General features: G+C 39.8%; 3 protein-coding genes across 23 annotated transcripts in view; 1 reads left to right on the top strand and 2 right to left on the bottom strand.

The window, feature by feature from the left end:
- cast (calpastatin) overlaps positions 1–3,774 on the top strand; it is a 48,398-nt gene extending 44,624 nt beyond the window's left edge. For 19 of the 20 annotated variants that reach the window (XM_015035257.1, XM_015035238.1, XM_015035244.1 and 16 more), the window contains 8 exons: positions 160–264; positions 347–439; positions 755–793; positions 894–1,025; positions 1,204–1,290; positions 1,485–1,514; positions 2,602–2,705; positions 2,791–3,774. In XM_015035257.1, coding sequence (XP_014890743.1) covers positions 160–264; positions 347–439; positions 755–793; positions 894–1,025; positions 1,204–1,290; positions 1,485–1,514; positions 2,602–2,697 — 582 coding nt within the window. In that variant the 3' untranslated portion in view covers positions 2,698–2,705; positions 2,791–3,774. The remainder of the gene's footprint in view (positions 1–159; positions 265–346; positions 440–754; positions 794–893; positions 1,026–1,203; positions 1,291–1,484; positions 1,515–2,601; positions 2,706–2,790) is intronic. The other variant, XM_015035240.1, reaches the window with a different exon arrangement.
- Positions 3,585–6,562, bottom strand: cd8a (CD8a molecule). Of its 2 annotated transcripts, none has more exons than XM_015035261.1 (6): positions 6,408–6,562; positions 5,981–6,301; positions 5,797–5,901; positions 5,602–5,700; positions 5,435–5,474; positions 3,585–5,002 (listed from the first exon to the last, which is right to left on the bottom strand). In XM_015035261.1, exons 1-6 carry the CDS (start codon positions 6,454–6,456, stop codon positions 4,954–4,956), a joined length of 663 nt encoding a protein of 220 aa, XP_014890747.1. In that variant the 5' UTR covers positions 6,457–6,562; the 3' UTR covers positions 3,585–4,953. The 2 variants fall into 2 exon arrangements, with proteins under 2 accessions (XP_014890747.1, XP_014890746.1); XM_015035260.1 differs by having other exon boundaries at positions 5,602–5,703.
- Positions 6,563–12,743: 6,181 nt separating this feature from the next.
- Positions 12,744–17,452, bottom strand: cd8b (cd8 beta). Its single transcript, XM_015035262.1, has 7 exons — positions 17,268–17,452; positions 15,989–16,327; positions 13,981–14,061; positions 13,672–13,761; positions 13,510–13,543; positions 13,336–13,387; positions 12,744–13,256 (listed from the first exon to the last, which is right to left on the bottom strand). The coding sequence occupies exons 1-6, from the start codon at positions 17,323–17,325 to the stop codon at positions 13,369–13,371; spliced, it is 621 nt and encodes a 206-aa protein (XP_014890748.1). The 5' UTR covers positions 17,326–17,452; the 3' UTR covers positions 12,744–13,256; positions 13,336–13,368.
- Between the last annotated feature and the right edge of the window lie 3,736 nt (positions 17,453–21,188).

Here is a 21,188-nt window from a genome sequence, read left to right on the forward strand (position 1 = left end):
AAAAACCGGCCCCCTGGTTTCCCCCAAGGCCCCCAATCCGGGAAAAAGCCCCCCGGGGCCCAAGGCCTTTTTTTTTTTTTTTTTTTTTTTTAGATCTCGCAACATCCAGAAATTAGAAATCAATCTTTCTGTTTCCTTTTCTTTCTCTCGTGGACTCAGTTGCCGGCGGAAGCGGACAACGCCCTCGACGCTCTGTCCGACACGCTGAAGGACATCGCCCCCGCTCCGCAGCCTGCCCCCGTCCCCGCCAAGGACGTCGTCAAGGTAAGTCCTCCTCAGACTCTCAGACGACGGGGCCACCGCGTCGCATCGTCTTCTTTGACGTGTGGCCGCTCTGTCGGTGCAGGAGAAGAAGCTCGTCGAAGAGAAGATGATTAAGATGGGAGAAAGAGACGACACTCTGCCTCCGGAGTTTCGGCCAACTAAGGAAGACCTGGAGGTAAAACTGATTGAAACTGCAGCTCAGTGATGGCTTCTTTTAAGTTAACACAGTAAAGACACAATTATAGGTTTGTTTTGATTTTTTTTTTTTCTAAGTGAGGTTTTGTGTAGATAAATTAGTAATGGTTCCCTTAGTAGAAATATGTCAGCTTTATTTACATTACTCCCTCCATGTAGCCAACTGAAAATGTTTGATTTTTCCCATTGTTTGCAAAGCAATAATCCATATTACTAGGCTGAAATGTTGTTGGTTGGTTCAGGTGGGGCAATATTGTTCACTTTGAATCTTATGTACGTCTTGTTTGTTTTAAAGAAACGACCAAAGGATAAAGCAGCGGCAAAACACAAGGAGGTACGAATTTTTATTAATAACAAAATATAAATCATCACGTGTTGATGGATGCAGAAAGATTTTTACTCCCTTTTTTCTCTCTCTCTCCTCTCCCCTGCAGAAGTCCATGGATGACCAAACTGCCTTGGACCTGCTGTCTGGGGATTTCTCTACACCTGACCAGGCCTCTGCTCCGGTCAGCACAGCCACAACAAAACTGGAGCCTCCTGTGCTGGACGCAAAACCACAGAAGGTCACTGGAAAATTAAACTCTATCCGATCGCATGATTTCTTTCTTTCTTTTTTTTTCCCTATACATTTCATTAGAACGTATTTTTTTTGTAAATTTCATCAAGTCTTGTTTGTCTGAATTAAAGCTTGTTACTGAATTCAAGTTTGTTTTTTTGTTATTTTTTTTCTAACGTTTTCAGCCGATGGCTGCTCCTGCCCTGGACTCCCTGGCCGACACTCTGACCCCAGACGCCGTAAAGGCCAAATCCAAAACAGACAAGCCGAAGGTAAAACTGAAATGTGGTCATTAACATAAAACACAACGCCATTTAGAAATGATACCGAATGCTTTTAAGAACTACTGCTGGAGGGTGACCCAGTTTAATTTAATGTTATTCACTGGAGAAAACTCGTGGGCAGCTGCTGCGTCACGACCACTAGGAGCAGCGTGAACATAACCAGTCTGTCAATTTTGTTGCAGGGCAAGGGCAAGTCAAAGTCAAAGTCTAAAGTAAGCTAGAGCATGGAGCCCAGGTTTAAGGCTCGCCTTTTCACACGCTAGCCTCTTTCAATCAAAGCATTTTAGAGTTGCACATGTTCTGCCCACAAGCCAGGGCAAAAGGCATCCGACTTTTGCAGCGCGCCTCTAGGGTAAACTGAGCTGAAGGTAGTTGCTACTACAAAGGCATAAGAGCACGCTTCTGCACGGCTCCTTTCACCTGAAAACAACAAAAAACGAAAGAAACAAGAGGACAGAAAGGCAGCTTGCAATGACATCACCAAAAAATGTTCACCGGCCTTTTTGGGAATGGATAAGTGTAACCATGGAGACATGGCGGGAGACACTGGAAAAAGGCGATGTTAACAGCTGTTTTTTTAAAGAAGACGTTAAAGTTATTTTAAATTATTATTCTAATTGCAATTGATGACAAATGTCTGGATTATGAGTGCTTAAGATGCCAAACACACAATACATATGGAATATCTTTTTATTTGTAAGAAAATATAAATACAGGAAAAAAAAAAAGTTTTTTTTTGTTTAATTATTCCTTTGCAGCTTTTGAAAGGTGCATGTTTGCTAAGAGCAAATGTGATAAACTCCACAATCTAGAATTTTTTTCAACTTTAGTAAATATTTTTCACATAGTAAACAGAGGTGAATCTCGCCAGTAGCTTTTACATTCTGTAGCCGAGAACTCAAGCCTTTTTATCTCCCGTTGATTTAAAAGTGGCTTTCTACACGTCTTTTCTTCATAAACGATTTAGTACTTCATTTTGTAGCTTGCAGTCTTAAATCTTACTTTTCGCTTGCGCCTGGACGACGGCGATCTGAAGCCAAATATTTGCAGCAGCAGGTGTGTAGATTCGTCACGTCTGCCTGCACCGTGTTGCACGTTTGTGCCTGGATGCCAACGATGGTGCTTATTCGCTCAGCGCATGAGACACTAGGGTAGAGCAGGTGCAAGCGACGTGCGAGCGTTTTGGAGCTGAAAGCGGGTTATCAAGCAAGGTCTCCGTGAAGCAGAGCATTTGTAAAGTTTCTGCATGTTCCCTCCTTTTTGTTTGTTTTTCATGGTTTCACAATAACTTCCCCACAGAAACAGGAGACCCAACCTGCTGCCGCTGACGTGCTCTCGGCTCAGCTGAGCTCGGATGTTGTGCCCACGTCTACGACAAAGGGAGGCAAGAGCTAGTTCACTCGGTGAGATGCGCTCCCGTCTTTCACGAAGCAGACGGTTTCACCCGACGACCAACACGTGCTGACCGCCTGTCTCATCCTTTCACAGGTTGTGGGTGCAATTCCTCCGCCAGACCACAGGGACGCATAAGTGAGGGAGCTGCTTTTCGGATGTTGATTCTATTTTTCTAGCTCATCAAGAATGTATAGTAGTTGACCGACAGACTTAGACACAGCCTAAAACACTTGCTCAAAAAAGAAAGAAAGGAAGAAAGAAAGAAAGAAAAAAAAAACCCACACACACAAACATACCTGCAAGCACCGACTTATTTCTAAGTTTTCTGTTCAAAGACGTCAAAAAAACCCAAAAAAAACTACTTGGTTTCTAGGGGGGGGGGGAAACGGAACTGAAAAGACTTTTCACATCAAAATGGGTCGAGAGAACGAGAGAGGCGAGACCAAGAGAGAATGAAGAAACTGTTTGGAAACAAACGCAAGAAACCTTTAACCTTAAAGTCCTGCATCTCAGCTGGCGTGACACCTGAACATCATGACGCAACACTTGCGTAAGCTTAGGTTGAGTGGGAGCACTGAGGGGCGAGTGTTTTGTGTTGGGATGTACGCGCAATCTTGATGTAAAAAGCCAAGTTGCCTGTCGAGTTGTGGTTGGATGCTCTGGAGAACACTAGTGTACAGCTCTGTGTGTGTGTGTGCGTGTGTATGCGTGTGTGTGTGTGTGTGTGTGTTTTAACCAGTGCGTCGTTTACATGTTTAATTATGTGGAGGACTTCCGGGACGAGTCGAGCTTTTTTCTGTATCTCGGAGCTTTTTGCAAACGCTTCTTCTGTTTCTGCAAACGAAATGTCTGTTTAGAGAAGTAAGGGTCTTTTAGTATGTTTCTTGTTATGAAAAAAAAAATGTGGTATTCACAAGTGTACTTAGTGAACTGATATGTTTACAAGGTTTGTGAAGTGCTATCATTCATATGCTGTAAAAATGAAAAAGACTTTCTGCTCTTTTAAGAAAAACACTGTATAATTTACAGAGGGTTGCTTCTTCCTTTTTTTTTTCTAACCAAATAAATCATATTAAAGAAAATGCAAACCTTAGAATCATTACGTTTGGCATCATTTGTGCCAAAACGTGAAATTAAAGCCAACATGAAAAGACTCATCATTTAACGATGCCAGTGACAAAAAAATAAATACAAATCAGGAACGAAAACCAAAACTGGTCCAACGGACACGTGCGTTATTAAAGCTTTAAGGAACAGAATCTCCTTAAATGTAGCTTTCTCTTCTTCTAACGTGTGGGTTTTTCTGAATGCTGTTGATGCAGCAGCCCGCTTCCTCTCCACTCCAGTGGGTTTTAAAGCGAATGTCTTTGTCTCAAATATTGTAATTTCACAGCTTCTCAAGAGTTTGTTACATCTGTGGAAAAATACTATAAAATAAAGAGAAGAAAAACGCAACACGCGAGGAAAGTTTGTTTGACTGGAATTATTAAAAAAAGAAAAGGAAGAGAAAGAAATCTTGTTTTTCCTGAACTGTAGAGGATTTTTTTTTTTAATACGCAAACATAAAAAAAAAAAAACATGCAAAATTAAGATTTCAGATTTTGTTCTTCTTTATTATTAGTTTGGCTGACCAAATGATGTATTACAATGAAAGAAAACACGCGTCCCAGAAGCACGTTATATTTCAGCTGAACAATCGAACTGTGGTTATAAAAAGCTTGAAGCACAAACAGGAAGCTAAAGTGTGACGGAAAAGTTTGATCTCAGTTCAAGAGGAAATTCAGATCGAAGTACTGTAAATGTGAGCAAAGAAGAGGAGAAAAAAATATGTATATACAGTTACAACAAGGTTAGTTTGTAATATAAACAATAATAATATATTCTCAGTTTCGTCTTCAGTTACATCAGCAACAATTAGGATTGGGCAAGTTTACTGTCGCATGACATAATAAAAAGATGCAAACACGGCAGCGAATTGTTTTCTGACATTAATCTGCACCTCAGTTAAAAACTTCATGTCCATAATAATAATAATAATAATAAGTTTGACATAACTAATAATTAACCAAAGCTCTCTCTCTCTCCGCTTCAGTCACTAAATGTTTTCTGGCACACACAAACTTTTTTTTTGTCTGACATCAGATTATTAATTTTGTATTTTACAAGCTATTGTTAAAAACATTTTTTTGTGACAAACATAAGGGGGGAAATATAGCTGCACTTTGAAAAACTGCACACGAAGTCACTACATCCGTTTCAGACGTACCGATCGGTCAGTTGTTTCTCAGGAGCCATCATCCTCGGCCTAGCGAGAAATGTGAATAATTGAAAATTAAAAATAAAGTTTGCACTTGATACAACAATTTCACCAAGGAAAAAGTTTTTCAAAGGATCTTGTAGGCGGTTTATAATTTATTGTACATGTAGGCCTGTTTGTAAACAAACTTAAAATATTCTAAAAGACTATCAATCATACACTTGTTATAAGATATTACAAATAACATTTTAAAAGTCAGCCATATGAAGAGCAACTTAAATATATAGTTAATGCATTTTCTGAAAACCAGTTTTCAAATGAGCGTATCGCTTGGGATAAAATGTAAGAACAACTACTTTAACGTAATCTTTATGGTTGAGAGAACAAAACTAAAAAAACGTAAAAAAATTTCCCCCGTAATGCTTCATCCTCAAAACCCTAAGACAATATAATATTATGAAAATAAAAAGAGCAACTCACTTCCTTTTGTAATGGTGAGGGCATCTCCGAGTCCTTATTTCTAGAAGGCATTACAAATGAAGACGGTTATTTAAACTTCCACACCAATTATTTCATTTTTGCACAACAAAATGAAATGTCCACCACAGCTGGGTGAATTATGGGTGCAAAACGTCAGCCCGACTTACTGTTGCAGTATAAAATGGTGATGATGAGGAGCAGAAGAAGAAGGCCGCAGCCTCCGGCCAGTGGGCCCAGTATGATCGGAGCACAAAACAGGGAAGGACCTGCTAAATAAATGCTGGTTTTACCGCCTGCTTCTCTGCGCAGCTTCGTCACTATGCAGACGATATTGTGTTGTACTTAAAGTTTGGTCTGCGTACCTGATTTGTCCTTATTGCTACAATGGCAGCTGGTCGGAGTTGTTGTCGTCTGCCTGGTGGTGGAGACCTGGATTACTGGTGGTTTTGTTGTCGTTCTAATTGGTCCTGAAAAAAGAGCAGAATTTGATAAATGTTACTCCACATAAAATGTAGCTATCGGGTTGAGTAATAAAGCAAAGCTTACCTTGAAGCTGAGTTACTTGTCCAAACGAGAGCGTATTTCCGCTGACAAGAGCAGCACAGGTGTACATCCCACTGTCACTTTTCTTGTTGAAGGACTTCACCGTTAAAACAAAGTCATTATTTTGCTTTTCTACAATGAGGTTCTTGCCGTGGTTGGCTCCAGGAGTTTTTTCTTGACCAGCAGGGGAGAAAGACCCGATGAATTCCATGCCTTGGTCCTCCACCACTCTAAACCAGAACACAATCGTCCCCTTCGAAGGAAGCGTACACTTGACTTTCTTTAACTGTCCCTCTCCTACTGTTTCAACAGCAGAATGGATTTCTGAATTGTGTAAAATGAGAACAATAATCATTTCCTTCTGCTGTCATTCAATGCACATGCACAACAATGAAAAATCATGAGAAAAATAAGATTAAATCGAACTTACGTGGACAAAGAAATAAAAGCAACAGAACTTGTATCACTTTTTGGTCCATTTTTAACCTTTTCCAGGCAATGATAACCGTCGAAGCCGTCTCTTTGGTATTTACTGAACGCTGACGACAGATAGTTCAGTGAGATATCAGAAAACCACGCCCCAGCTGTAACCTTCTTCTCCTCTGTGTCGAATGGGATCATTGCAGCTTGCAGAGCCCTCCTGCAGTTTGGTCGTGGTCTGCACGGCGTTTTGAAGTGGAGCCCACCAGATCTGCATTTTGCTCCTCTGCCTCCTGGTTCAGAGCATCAAACAGCACATTTTGATCCAAAAAAAAAAAAAAAAAAACCTATTGGCACACTAACACAGCAGTGTGTGGGCTAGAAGAAGGCGGCTGGGTAGAAGGGAAGGGAAGTAGAAAGTGCAACTATAACTGTAAACAGTTTCTGCCCAAATCAAATGTTTCACCCTGTTTTCATATAAAGCTGGTTGGAGTTTTCAGAATTCGTGTCAGTATGTTTTGGGGTTTTTTTTCTCTCCCTTTGTTGGCGTCCTTTCTCCATCTTTCCTCTGTTAAAACTTCGTAAGGGAGAATCCTTCGTCATCCCATACCGATGCTAAAGATTACTCTCAGATTACCTCTGAGGTTTAGGTCATTCAAGTTTGCTGGCCTGTCAAGCAAAGTGAAAACATGAACATTAAAGCACTTCAGCAATCCTTCCACTAAACTTTATATTAGTATGTATGGATACAAAACACTGGGAATATTCATTACTTTAAAATCTTTCTTTATTGGTTTGTTTTCTTAGAAACTTTATTCTGGGTTTTCATTACCTGCGAGCCACGATCGTTCATCTGCTTTAATCTGATAACTGTGAGTCTATTATTGATTTATTTTTGTATGTTTTTGTCAGGTGGAAGTTCATCTTACCCCCTTCTTGGGGGGTCAACAGGTTAAATATAATATTCTGTGTGCAGCAAACCTTTGAGTTTATTTACTGAAACAAATTAACTTTTCAATTATATTCGCACTTGCTGAGACGGACCTGTACGGTGCTGTCTTCTGTTTTCAAATACATGATGATACTGATTTATTTTCAGTGTCTAAGTTAAGCAGCATTGCCCACGTCAAGCTGTGCAAAACGCATGAACAATAATTTATTATATCAAGAAAGCGTCGCAGCAGTATATTGTATAATTTAAACCACTAGATGGCAACAGCAACCGGGTCACAACTGCAACGCCTGCTGAACGTCTGAACACTGAGATGACACGTTGGTGCTGCAGGATGGACCGACGCTGAAGAACAAGCGGCTTGCTGTATTTCTGACCACAGACCCGTCACTAGTGTTTGGACCTTCACAGCTTACAGAACCACAAACGTCCTGATGAAACCCACCTTCACTGACAGTGGATATCATGATTAGACGATGCTGTTGACTTTGGGGTTAGAGTCTGGCAGTCTGAAGCAGCGTTAAGTGGAAAATGTTTAACCAGACAAATTCAGCAGTTTGAGAAACGCTCGTGACTAAACGTCAGGTTCTTGTGCTGCAGCTGCACAGATGTGCCCTTTAAAAAAAAAACGAGACAAAAGAAGGATCCATTCAGTATTTTAAAGATGTAATGTGTGTTTTTGATCTGGCTTTACTGAAGAATTCTATAAAGCTAATAAAAATAAACTAATCCAGAAAATAATCTGAATATTTGGACCAAAGTTTTATGCCACAAGAAGCACTTCACACAATAATTTGCAAAAGCACTCAAACCCCTTTGAACACTTTCCACATTGCAGAATTCACTGAATTTTAATGGGAACATTTGTAGCAGATCAACACAAAGTTGTGCAGAACTGTGCAGTGAAACGCAACAAATGGCTTGAAAATGTGATTTTTTTTTACAATTGAAAATCTGAAAAGTGTGTCGTGCACATGTGGAAGTCCGAAGTTGCAATGGGTCAAAACGAACACGCTCAGAAGTCAGACTTTCTGTGTGCCTGGGTGAATATTTTCTACCAGTTCAGACAAAAGCTGGTCTAACAATTGAGGGGAAGTGAAACTCTTCAGCGAGGGGAGACATGGCTGCTACGGCGCAACTCGAAAGCCCGTCACATTTCCTGTGCTGTGATGGAAAATAAAAGCGCCGACTTTGTAATAGGCAACTAGTTCTGACATTTTTTCTCACCTGTGGGTGATTTCTGTTCCACTGGTGGGAGGCGATAAAAGACCTGAATGAAACAGCAGACAAAACAGACAAATTAAATTATCTCGCTATTACCACTGCTACTGCCTCATAGCAACTGAGGACGAACACTATAAAACTGGAAGCTATTCAGTTTTATTAAGCTGCTTTTACGTCTATTTCAAATCGAACCCAGATGGAAAGATGTCTGGTTTCAGTCTTAGCAACGTTTTCAGTAAGCAGGGGATTCTGTTGATGCTCTTTTGTCGGAGGGAAGACCCAGTCAGAACGGGCTCAGTTAGCCCACCTCACCTTTCCATGTCTCTGTTTCAGGTGTGACTCACCCATCGAGGCACACCTGCATGGGCTTCCCTGTCTTAGTCACACAGGGGGTCTCCAAACTGAAACTCTCAGATGTGAGCGTTTCGCGTTGCGGGTGACCAGGGGGAAGCCGGTGAGAAAGAAACACCGGCTCCCCGAGCAGAGGACCGGCTTGAGCAACATTAAAGCTGAAGAGAATGAAGGTCGTTCGTCTGCTTGATGGAGACGAGAAGCTGGGATGTGGAGACCAAGCAAGCGGATCAAGAGGAGGAAGAAGGACTGGGGAGATCGGAAGGGGAGCAACTGGAAACGTGCAGAACGCTGGGCACACCAAAATGTCAGGGCATTTTTTTTTTTTCCTGTTTCACTGAGGACTTCCTGTAAGGGTTGTTCAGACTGTGGTAGGTTTTGGAACAAAATTATGCTCTCATTTTAGACGTATAGAAGCTTAAGTTTGAAATTGTAGAATGTTGGGAATTTGGTTGTAAATACAAAACATGTGAAGAAACGTTGTTTAGATCAACACGTCACAGGTGGAGCATATGCTTCAGATCTTCAGCACGTCTGAAGGTTTGACAGATTTGAGGCCCAGACTCTCGTCCGTTTCACTTCATTCACGAGGTAAAATTTCAAAGGAGAGATTCAAAAACGAAAACATTTTGAATAGAAATTGAACAGCCGGTTTGTACAAGAAGAAAATGCTAACACGTTCATATCATATTGTATTACGTATGATGAATACTTGTTGAAATAGAAAGCTAAAAGCATGCTGAGAGACATCACTTACATAAAGTTTGAGAGGAGATGGTGTAAAAAAAATACGTTTGTCTTTTTTTTTTTTAGGAAGTCGATGATAGTCTTGAGTAAGACATTTTTTTTTTAAAATTAGAAAATGTAGATATATTTATGTGTAGCCGTCATGACAAGCTGAACATTAAATTTGAAGTTTATAGCAGATTCATCCTGGAGGTTTTAAACGGGCGGCTGGAATAATTATTTTTTTCTGCAGTGTTTATGTTCATTAATTTGTTGCTTTCACAGTTACAAATTTCAAAAAGATTCAGATTATTACAAGGTAAAATCATGCACATGACATGAAAAAAATTGATCCAAAAATTAAATTTTTTTTAACACAAACACTCTTCCAGGAAATGAAGCGAAGGAGCAGAGCGACACTTTCTTATTAAAATGAAGAGAGTAAATGGTGACGCAGCATCATGTTGTTATTCGCATCTTTATGTTTTACTCCACTTCTTTATTTCCATCACAGTTGTTCCCAACAAAATATGTCAAACAGTTTTAACTTTAATTTTTATTTTATTTTATTTCAACTCTCTTTTATGGCAAGATTATTATTAAACATTTTGTAATCAGAAAAAAGATTGTAAAGCTGTTTAATGATACTACTGCTAGTTTAAAGTTTTCATCTGCTTTCAGTTATTTAGTGGAAGAGATTAGAAAATAAATATTCAAAAAGCACATCACAACAACATACAGTGGATCTGGGTCAGCTTGAGATTTCCGTGGTTTGTTTAAAACAAGAAAGCAACAGCTATTCATAATGTGACTAACATAATACAAAATATCGATTATATTATGTTGTTTAATTTGTATATCAATGTTCCTGAAAACTTTTTTTTGATAAATGGATTATTGCAGAACTATTACAAAACACATCCATTAAAATATTACGTCAGTCAAATTTGTTGTTCTTGTAAAAAAAAAAAAAAAAAAATTGCAATATTTTATTTCTGCCGGCAACAGGTACGGGAGAGGCTGTGTGTCATAATCAGAGAAAAAATAAAAAAAAAATTCTATACTTTATGCGGCACCTCATGAAAACTCTTGTCTATGATTTTATGATGACCCAACACATCATTCCTAAAATTACTGATCCTGTCTTCCAAACAGACCGGATCTACTGGACCCCTCTACGGGGCAACAGAACTGGCAAAACTGGCTCAAATCTTTAAATTAATTATTCACAAAATAAAAACTAATACGCCCTAAATTATGATCTGGATTCCTAAATAGGGAACACCGACTTAAAAAAAAAAAAAGCCAAGAAACAGATTATGTGTAATAATTAATCTCTTTTTCATCATTTTTATGTTTCCCTACCTTTCTCCACCCCATTTTAAATTCGTCTATCCATCGCTTGTCTTCTAACATTTACCAAGGCTTGATCATATCACCCAGTTTTAGCAGGTTTACACATCGGCTGCCTGTTCATTTTCATATTAATTTTGAGATTATTTTACTTACTTTTAAAGTTTTAGATGTTTTGGCATCTAATCATTTAGCTGTTTTTGTTTTGAAGTCCAAAAAGAGCACTGACATCTAGCCAGACACCGATGGTCAAATTAAAGCGCAGCAGAGATCAAGCTACTGTCGCTGCAGCGAAACAACCTGCTATTTGTGCTGCAGAGTCTGCGCAGTTTTTTAAAATCCCTCTTGAAAACTAATTTCATTTCGTTGCCCTTGCCTTCAATTTGAGTTCAGACCTGTTTGATTGATGTTCTCAACTTTTTATTCTGTTTATTGTTCTTGTTGATTTTTATTGCTGCCGTTGCTTTCTACCCTTGGTGAAACACTTGGGTCAACACTGATGTTTCTAAATGTGCTGCTTTAATACATTTGATATGAAATGGAACAGTATGATGGAACATTTTACAAAACCTAACTTGACACAGGAAACTGGGCCATGGCCAGTTCAAAGAGACCGCTTGAATGACGGTTACTGACTTCGTCATGCTCTCCAATGCTGCCTGATACGTTAATTTTATGTTCTTACACGGTATTTGTTCTTTTCTTTTTTTTTTGGAAATGGATGATTTTTTTTACACTCACTCAATAAAAGTTGTTCTGAAACTCAACTTGTTGCCGTGTTTTCCTGGCTTTATCTGACTGCATGCACGAAAAAAAACGTCGCCGCTGTTTACAGATATTCACCAAATATCTGATGGTACCACAACAGAAATAAACCACAAAACAGTTTTTCTAAATATTGCATCACATTATTAATGATAACATAATTTTTTTTAAAAAAAACAAAAGGCTTAAGAAAATCCTCCACATTGTTTTATTCATTCTAACTTTCGTTGACGTGTTTTTCATTTCCAAAGAGTCTTATGTGTCTTTCTCTTAAGTCTCTGTGAAGCTGTCAGAGCTTGTGGTTCTGTGTGGTATTCTTTGCGGTCGCTTTGTTTCAGAGACGAGATGAGGAGCTCAAAGCTGAGCGGAGCGATAGCATCTCCTGAGAGCATGGCTCTTTGTCTCCTGCGTCTTCGGCACACAGGAAAAGGGGCTGTGCAGCCCCCCTTACCCCCCCTGAACGAGACCCGCATCACCACCACCAGCTCCGCCGAGCCCTCTGCACTCCCCAGTCACACAGGTGTGAACGTGTATGTGACTGAGGGTTGTTACTAGATGTGTGTGTGTGTGTTTGAGGTAGCAGTAGACACACATTGTGCTGTAAAATGACCTTAGACCCTCCACACTTACAGTAAAGCTCCAGCACGCACATATTGGCTGCAGCTAAAACAGAAACTGAATATGATGCAAGTCACAGATCAAAACTAGAAGAAGAAAACCGAACCCTGTCACTCACCTACTCAACTTCCGCTCAACACAATATTGACAATGGAAGTACAACGCCCACTTCCAAACATCTCCAAACGGGTACACACAACTACTCGGCTCCGTTTTATTTTTCTGTTTTGAAGTAGAGGACTTCTGAGAACCTCCAAAAACTGAATATGTCCTTTGTCACTAGGTTCCTAACGCTGCGTCGAATCGTTACCCTCCATCCATCCAGAACCGATGACAGAAACTCTCGTCTCTCTGCGATAAGGTGGAAAAGCATAAATTTATTCGTTTCAACAGCAGATAAAACGTGTTCTCATCTCTGGGATCCAGCCGTGAACGTGCAACACTTCTGAAACGACGTGACGCAAACAAATAAATACAAAAAGGGCAAAAACGACGCAGGAAATGAGCGTACGCTTGCAGAAAATATCCAGGTGATTTTTTTTTTAAACTAAAAATAACAGAAAGAAAAAATTTTGTCAAAAAATGTAACAATAATACAGAGAAAATAAACATGTGATCTTTTTTTTAGTTGAAAGTAAAATGACTAAATGATAAACACATGAATCAGCGACACATGAAAATAATCTGTCTAAAAGAATTTCTTAATATTTGACAATATAATACAACAATGTCCTGCCTCAGGCTGTGGACATGTTCTCCATTTAGAGGTAATTGCTTTTAGCAAAGAAGATCTTCAGGGTGCTTCAAGCTGCTCAGTCTCCAGACGATGAAGAGCTGCAGTGAAGCGATCCGGCATCTCAAATGCTGCACCTGCAGTCAGAGGAGCAGGCTTTGTTAGTTTTTAAATAAATGTAACAATTATAAATTACCTAATGCACAGGATACTTACTTAAGGTTCAGCAAAAGCAGAAAATGAATTTCTTCAGTTCATCAGCCTCTTCCTTAATAACAGAAAACAAAAGTAAATCAGTTTATAGAGATAAGTCTAAACAGAATGAAGAGGGAAAAAAACAAAAACATTTTTCATAGAAAGAAGCCGAAACAATTCTACATCTGGACTTACTTCACAAAGTGGTGGTGACACTTTTTGGGCAGTCCTGTTGGGAAAACAGTCAAAAACAGTTTGAAGGTGGAAAAAAAAAAGGGAAAAAAAAGATGTGATATTTGAATGTTTGATGATGCAGATGTTCATCCCACAGAAGAAACTGCATAAAGCAGCACTTACTGCTGAAATAATACAGCGTGCAGAGAAGACCCAGAGCCAAGCCCGCAACGACTCCGACAAGCGGCCAGAAAATCAGGGAGTCGCAGCCGTCTGGAGAAAACAAGCGTTACATTTACACTGATTGGGATTCAGTCAGTCTTTTGCACATAATTTAGCTGCACTCTTGTATAATCTGCCTTCAGGTTCTGTCGTTTACATTGTCTTCTATTGCTTCGGTTTGATTCCATTCTGACAACATTTGCACCCTCCAAGCAGAGAGAGTTATTATCTTGTGTCGTCATGGTGAAGCTGCTGAAAAACCTCACGTACCCTGAGGCTGGTTCTTGGAAGAGCAAGGGCAGCTGGGTTTGGGTTTAGGCTTCGTGACTGGAGGCAAAGTTGGACGGGTCTCTGCCGAAAAGAGCCACACATGTAAAGTTAGAAAAAAACCAAAAGATCATTTTATGTGAATCATTGCAGCAAATTCTTACGTACGCGGACCTCCACATTTATTTAGCACCGCCGGTTGACGATGCGTAAAAATCCCGGGTATAAATTAATCTTTTGTTGCTGTAGCATCTCACTTTGAAAAACTAGGTTTGTTGTCCCATCATTCAAAGTGAGAGTTTTAAACTGTGAGATGACCATTTGATTTGGAATAAGTGCTAAACTAAGCCGTCTTAAGGTATTTCAGCTTTGCGTTCATTGCGTACGATGAATAGATGCAAAGTTTTGAGATCAAAATAATTATTTAATTTTATTCTTGGAAGATGAAACTTTGATGCATCAGCGTTTTGGCAGCGAAACAACTTTGTTGCAGTTTCTTGCCGTCCTGAGTTATTTCATGTCGTATTAAAGAACAAGCGGTCGATTACTAGACGAGAGAGGCTGCAGCATCCTAATACCATATGTGGTTAATATTTGTTGCGGTCCAAGCAGCTTTGCGATTTAGAAATTATGCGCAGGGATAAGATAAAAAATAATACACCTGAAACTTTCGTTGAGGCCTACACATCTTCCTTACTTGAATGTCATGCTCTCTGGTCTTTCCCATTTTCAGTAGCGTTTAAGAGAAAGTGAGATCCAGAGAGCAAAATGTTTAGATCCCCAGAAAAGAGAAAGTCATGCATTGTCTGTCTTTTCTCCTCGCCTAGCGCTTTATGAAGCCCAGAGGACCCCGAAGCGCTTCACACTACATTTGCTCTGTTCATGATGGTGGTGAGCTACATTGTAGCCACAGCTGCCCTGGGACAGGCTGCCATGCTGCCACGCACCGGAGCCACCAGACCCTCGGCCCACCAGCAGAAGGCAAGGCGGGTGATGTGTCTGAGACAAGGATTCGAACCAACGGGACGACCTCCTGAACCGCCATCGACCCAATAAGAAGTTCTTCATGAAACGTTCCTTGACACTTTAAAAAAGTGAAGCACACTTTACAAAACAGTCCAGATACACTTATTTGAAAAATAGTTGTTAAGTATATTTGCTCCTTTGGTGGATCTTTTAAAAAAACATATTTTTTTTTATGGGTGGCGTTTTAAAAGCTTTTAGCGTATCTTCATCAAGCGGTCAATAAATGTGGAGGGTTGCAGTATTTTTGATCTGTTTGCTATTTTCATAAATCTTAAAGGCCCTAAAGTTTTTTCGCTATATGATGCACGCTTTTGGAGACTCTCCTTTCACCATGCTGAGCCTTATTTCTTGCATTTCTATCTGCAGACAGTAATGCGCTGATGAACAATCATGTCCAATAGATATGCCACATCCAAAAGCTGACATCTTAAACCCGTTATTATTTTACATTTGTAGTTCAAAGGAATGAACATTTTGGAGTTCAGCCAGAATCTGAGATAAGTTTCGTAAATCCTCCACGAATGTGTACGGCATCTTAACGTCTCACAGGAAAAGCAGCAAGAGACCGTTCGTGAGTCCAGCATGGCCAAACAAAGAAAACAGAAAAAGGTCGGCTGGAGAATATCTTCTGATCTTGAACGAAATAAACAAGGGAATATACTGAGTCTTTATGTTTGGATTGGTTGTAGTTTTTATGTCAAGTTATAAAATAGTGGAGAAGGTGGAAGTTGAATTGTAAAAAAAAAAAAAAAGAGAGAGAGAATCGTATCCAAACTTCATTGGTCGTCATTGCCTGGCGCACAATTACTTCCACTTGTGAGTTCATTTGTATTTTTGTTGTTATAGTGCAAAAGATGTCATCCATTTACCTACACCCCTTGTGGCTATAAAAATCTGGCAGAGATTGCATTAAAACTTTTCCCAACACGCATTAATAAACACTCAAGACTTACCGAAGCAAAACAGAGAACTTCAGTATACTAACCTCCTGGCCGAAAAACAACCCCAGGATTAAAATGCATCTCTCTAGCAGCCATTACAGTGGCGCACGAGTAAATCCCTGCGTCCGCTTTAGTCACATTGATGATGCGCAGGACAAAGGTCGAGCTGCCCCTCTTGCTTAGCTTGAAGCGATGTTTGTCTGCCTCGTATGAAGACCCATAGTTGAAACGGTCAGCGTTGTTGGATCTGCCAATAAACTCTGCTTTGCCCTCGCTGGGAACAGTTCGGAACCAGTAGACAGAGTCACAGTTGAGTTTACCACAGTCACATTCAATACTCTCAGTGCTGCTGATCGCAGGGTAAACAACTGGTTGGCACAAACCTAGAGAGCGAAAACACAAAGTTTGAGATTATAATAAAGAAAGTCAAACACCAACAACTAAAAAGGTCTAGCTAAGAGTAGTTAAGATCTTTTCATTTATTTATTGTTGAGTAGAGCAAGACAAAACAAAGTCTGAAAAGATTTTTAAAAATGCATATTGGGGCCTCCGTCTGCAAAAACCAGTGTTTGTTGTCTGTAAAGCTTAGGGAGCACTTCTTTATTTTCCCTACAGTTCATGCAGAAAAGACGAAAACACCATCAACTCAGCCGATTTTAGGAAAACACTGAAAATGCAATTGAAACAAAATGTGAAACTCGGAGAGGGGGACTTTTGGAAATGGAAATGTAGAACGTATAAAATATTTAAGCGAGAGGCCTCCATCGGACGATTTACTTAATCTAAATTCACAATAAGCTAGGAAGCCTTTTACACTTTGTTTCTTACGTTTTTTTGTTTTTTATGTCCACATATTTCAGTTGAAATCGCTGATATTACAATGTACAGATAACCGGCTGACAGTGCAGGACGAGTTAAAGTTTGCTTGCTGTTGAGTCGCTTGAATGATGATTTTCTATTAAAGATTCATAAAATGCACAAATTCAAGAAAACAAACAAGCAGTCTAAGAAAATATCCAACTCGCTGCCGAATACAGAACACAAATAATTATGATGCCGCTCAAAAGAGGAGCTGACCTCTGTGAAGGCCTCCTGCAGTAAGCGCAACAGGAGTAACAACACACAGATCTTTACTGCATATATATATATTTATATAAAATCTATTTTTTTAAAAATCACATAACAAATTGTAGCACAAACACAAGGCAGGAGAGCAAAGTTAAACAACAGGCACTACGGAGTCTGCTACGGAGAAACAGTGCGTACAACACTGCAATCCAAAAAAAAAAAAAAAAGAACAATAAAAAAATGTCACGATCTTACCAAATGTCCAAATCGAAGCTGCTGTCAGTAGAAGCCGAAACAGGAGCGGAGCGTTCATTTTGTTGATTCGCCACCGTGTTCAAGAGTGTGTGTGTGTGTGTAAAAGATGAGTGATCGATGAAGGCAGCTGCCGACGCTTTCTGTTCCTGCTATCTGCCTGTCAGTCAGTCAGAGATGATGGGAGGAACTGTGCTGCTGATGGGCCAGTCTGCCTCAAAGTCACCACCCCGGTGTGACACACACACAGGGCCTATCAGGGGAGCCCAAACACACACCGGGAGGATTGGCCCAACACAACACTTTCTGTGTAAACCCAGTTTACACCTGTGTAAATTGCATTCACTAAACATGTGCTTACTTTTTGATGGTTCAGAGTTTAACTTGGCGCAGTTTCACGATAACTTTAAGACTTAACATGCCAACGTTTTGCTGACACATAAAAAACGACTTCGATCTGCGATAAAACCTGATGCTCGTTATTTTATTGAATTAAATTTTTATTGTAGTCTCTCACTTGGAGCAGTGAGTGTCTCGTCGCCACGATCATTTCAAGCAGATGAAAACAAGTGGTAACGATAAGAGCAGGCATGATACCGCATATCAAACAATAAAAAACCCCCCCCCAAAAAAAACATGTGTATTGAGAGAGCAGCAGCTTGCAGCGCTGTGGTCTGGAGCCAGGTGTGTGACCTAGAGTCTAGCAGAGCCCTGTGTGCAGCTTTAGGAGCTCAGTGCACCAAATGGAGAGGGAACAGCGACTTACGGAACTGGGATATCAATCTATTAGTGATCAGAATAAAATCATAATATAAAGCAGTTTTTAATCGTTGTGTGCATTTATTTGTTATATTTCTTTGCTTGATGCCATGTGAAACAAGCGTAAAGCCCACAGGGGCGGGACTAAAACGAAAAAATACACGCTTTTAGAGAAAACTGATATGATTTAGTGAAAAGATTATTCTATTTTTTTTGGCAAATAAAGATTATTAACATCTGAGACAAAGTGAAAGTGTTTTTATATTATGTAGAGACTCTTTAAATCTGGTTTAAAGAAACTATTTTAAACCGCGTACAAGCTCATGTTTTTTTTTTTTTTCTTTTTCTGTAACAGAGAGCAGCTGCAAAAACCAAACTGATTTCAAATAATCCTTCATTTCAGCATTAAAATCCAGAATTCGACTGGACCACCAGAGCTGCCTCTGCTGCCGCCTCGTAACACATCCATGATTTAGGTTTTTAGATCTTTAACTGAACAAGACATTTTAGTACAGTTGAATTCCCTATGTAGCAAGATAGCGAAGGTGAATAAACAGCAACGCAGAGGAATTGATCTCAGGTGATCCTGCAATGGAGGTTAACTAATAACAGCCTGTGTGGTTTTATTACTGATCATCTTTATATAGCTCAGTACTAAAAGCAGGATATCGCTGCATCATTTGTGTCCAAATATGAAACCCTGAGGTATTTCTCTGCACAGCACTGACTAGATTTCTTTGTGATCTATATGAATAATATCTACATGAGACGCATTATTCATCCTTTCATCAGAGTAAAGCAGCCTCCTCATGTCTTGCTGAAATGTCTCAGTTTTTACTCAGAAGTCGTTACAGTGCAGCACGTCCTCGTATTTAAAGGGCTCACACGGTTCATGTTAGCCCAAACCATCAAAGGACAACTTTACTGGTCAACCTGAATATTTAGAATTGATTTGGGGGGAATTACAATCAGAAGAAGCTCAAAGACTAAAACTAATCAGTTATGAGTGGCAGAAAGGAAACACCCTTAACTTCTTCTTAACTTTTAACAGGCCTGGAGTTTGATACAGGTGAGTTACACACCTACGCTTTGCAGATTTTGTTGGGGGAGTGTGTGTGTGGTCAGGTGGGATGATGGAGGGCAGGATGAAAGGCCCATCAGCGCACCGTTTCCATGGGAACTGCCACGTCCTCTGACAAATATCAGATTTACCCGATATTGGGATTTACCAGCAGTGATTAGAAATTAGCCCGTCGTCAAAAAGTGCTTCTGGGGTTCAGTCTGAACCAGCAGCATTTCAGCTTGTGATTACTGCACACTCAACACATATAAACCTGATATTTCAACTCCCAACGGGGGGCTCAAATGTTTTCCAATTTCTTTGTCAGGTTTAAGTGAGGAAAACATCAAACAGGATGCATTTCACAGGTTAGGATCGGACAAGACTGGAGGTTCAACCAACCCAATTTACTGAAGACATTTAGGAAAGAACTGAATCTGGACGATTAATTTATATTGCTGAGGGGAAATCCATTTGAGACAAATAATCTGCCACGCTGTTTGGTCGTGATCACTTCCTGGAGGGGCAACGCTGCAACACGACGCTCTCGCTGCTCTATTGTCTTTTTACTTTTCATCAACATAGAAAGTAACTCCTGCACTCTCTATCTTTTTTGTGTGTCTGCTCTGTAATTTGGAAAATGAACTGAACTTGAAGCATTGTTAATGACTAGCATGAGTTGATGTGAGATTGAACTTAAATTACTTTTTTTTTTTTGTAAAGTTCCTCAAGTCGACAAGTCGTGAATTGGCAACATAGAAATAAACCGAATTGAATTGAATTACTGGACTTTAGTGCCATTTAGCCTTTTAATGTTTTTGAAAAGCAACAATTCAAGAACAAATGCCAGAACATCACGTTCTGCCAATAAGCCGTCTGATCCTTCAAGCTCAGCAGTGCCTGTGCTGTTGGGGCGGCCTGGCGGGGGTCTTAAACTGAGAGGATGTGGGCAGCTTACAGTTCTACGGGGGTCGAAGTTCAGAGCGAGACAGGGAACGAGACCACAGGATTCTTTGAAAACAGGAGATCTCAGGGGCCTTCAGAGGTGCGCTCAACGCGCCGTGGAGCTCTGAAGCCTTTGTTGGTCTCTGTCGCCACGCTTTGAGCAGAAGACGGCAGAGCTGAACCTCTAAAGTTCACTTTTCTACTCCATGCAGTCGAGTGTTACAGTCTCTTTGTCTGCAAAAATATCCAAGTCGCTTTATTCACACTTCTTAGTGTGAATAAAGTCACCAGTAGCTTTAAGCGGTACTCATTCACAAGAGAGAACATTCATTCGAAGTTTGGATTTGAGGGAGTTTCACTTAAAAAACACTTTTATAGTTCATCTTAAGCGGAGTTTATTTGATCTTTTTAATAAGTTAAAGCAAAGGAAGCTGAGTCGTGTGAATTCCTATTTTAAATTGATCTCTTGCGAACAACTCACTCAGATGCAATAAACACGATAGTGTACTATGCATATCCTTACTGCATAATCAGCATTAAATCGTTAAAATCTTTAGTTTCCATCAGTTGTAAGCAGTAATTATCAAAATTAACATACATAAATTGAAATGAATCACCCTGTGAGCAACGAGTCGACACAAGATACAAGTTCCAGCTCGTGAATCACAAAAATAAGAACATTTCAGTGACATTCAGATTTATTGAGACACACATTTACTTCCGTAATCTAACAGTGAAACCTGTATATTGGAGAGATTCATTACACACAGGCCTATTTCATGTAAACTCAAGGCCTGGGGGCCAAATCTGGCCATCGAAAGCTTTTCATGTGGCCCTCTAGACTGCAGAGAGACGCATCTTCATTAACAAGTTGTGGTAAAAATATATCAGTGTAGTATATTTGGCAGTGTAGTTTTTATCTCTACACTGCCAAATCACATCAATTTAAAAAAAAAAAAAAAAAGCTCAATATTTTAAGAATTTACTGAACTGCAGAGACAGCCATTTGTTAATATTTTAACAATTTAATGGGTTTTATCTATGAAAAAAAAAACTGGTATAACTCGTCCTTCATGAACTCGATATGGCTCAAAATAAAGATGAGCTGGACAGCCCTGCTCTACAATACGAGGAAGTTGGGTCACAAAAGCTTGCTGTTC

The sequence above is a fragment of the Poecilia latipinna genome, unplaced genomic scaffold, assembly GCF_001443285.1.
Source record: "Poecilia latipinna isolate Pla-1442-1.1 unplaced genomic scaffold, P_latipinna-1.0 Scaffold329, whole genome shotgun sequence".
NCBI classification, from domain to species: Eukaryota; Metazoa; Chordata; class Actinopteri; order Cyprinodontiformes; family Poeciliidae; genus Poecilia; species Poecilia latipinna.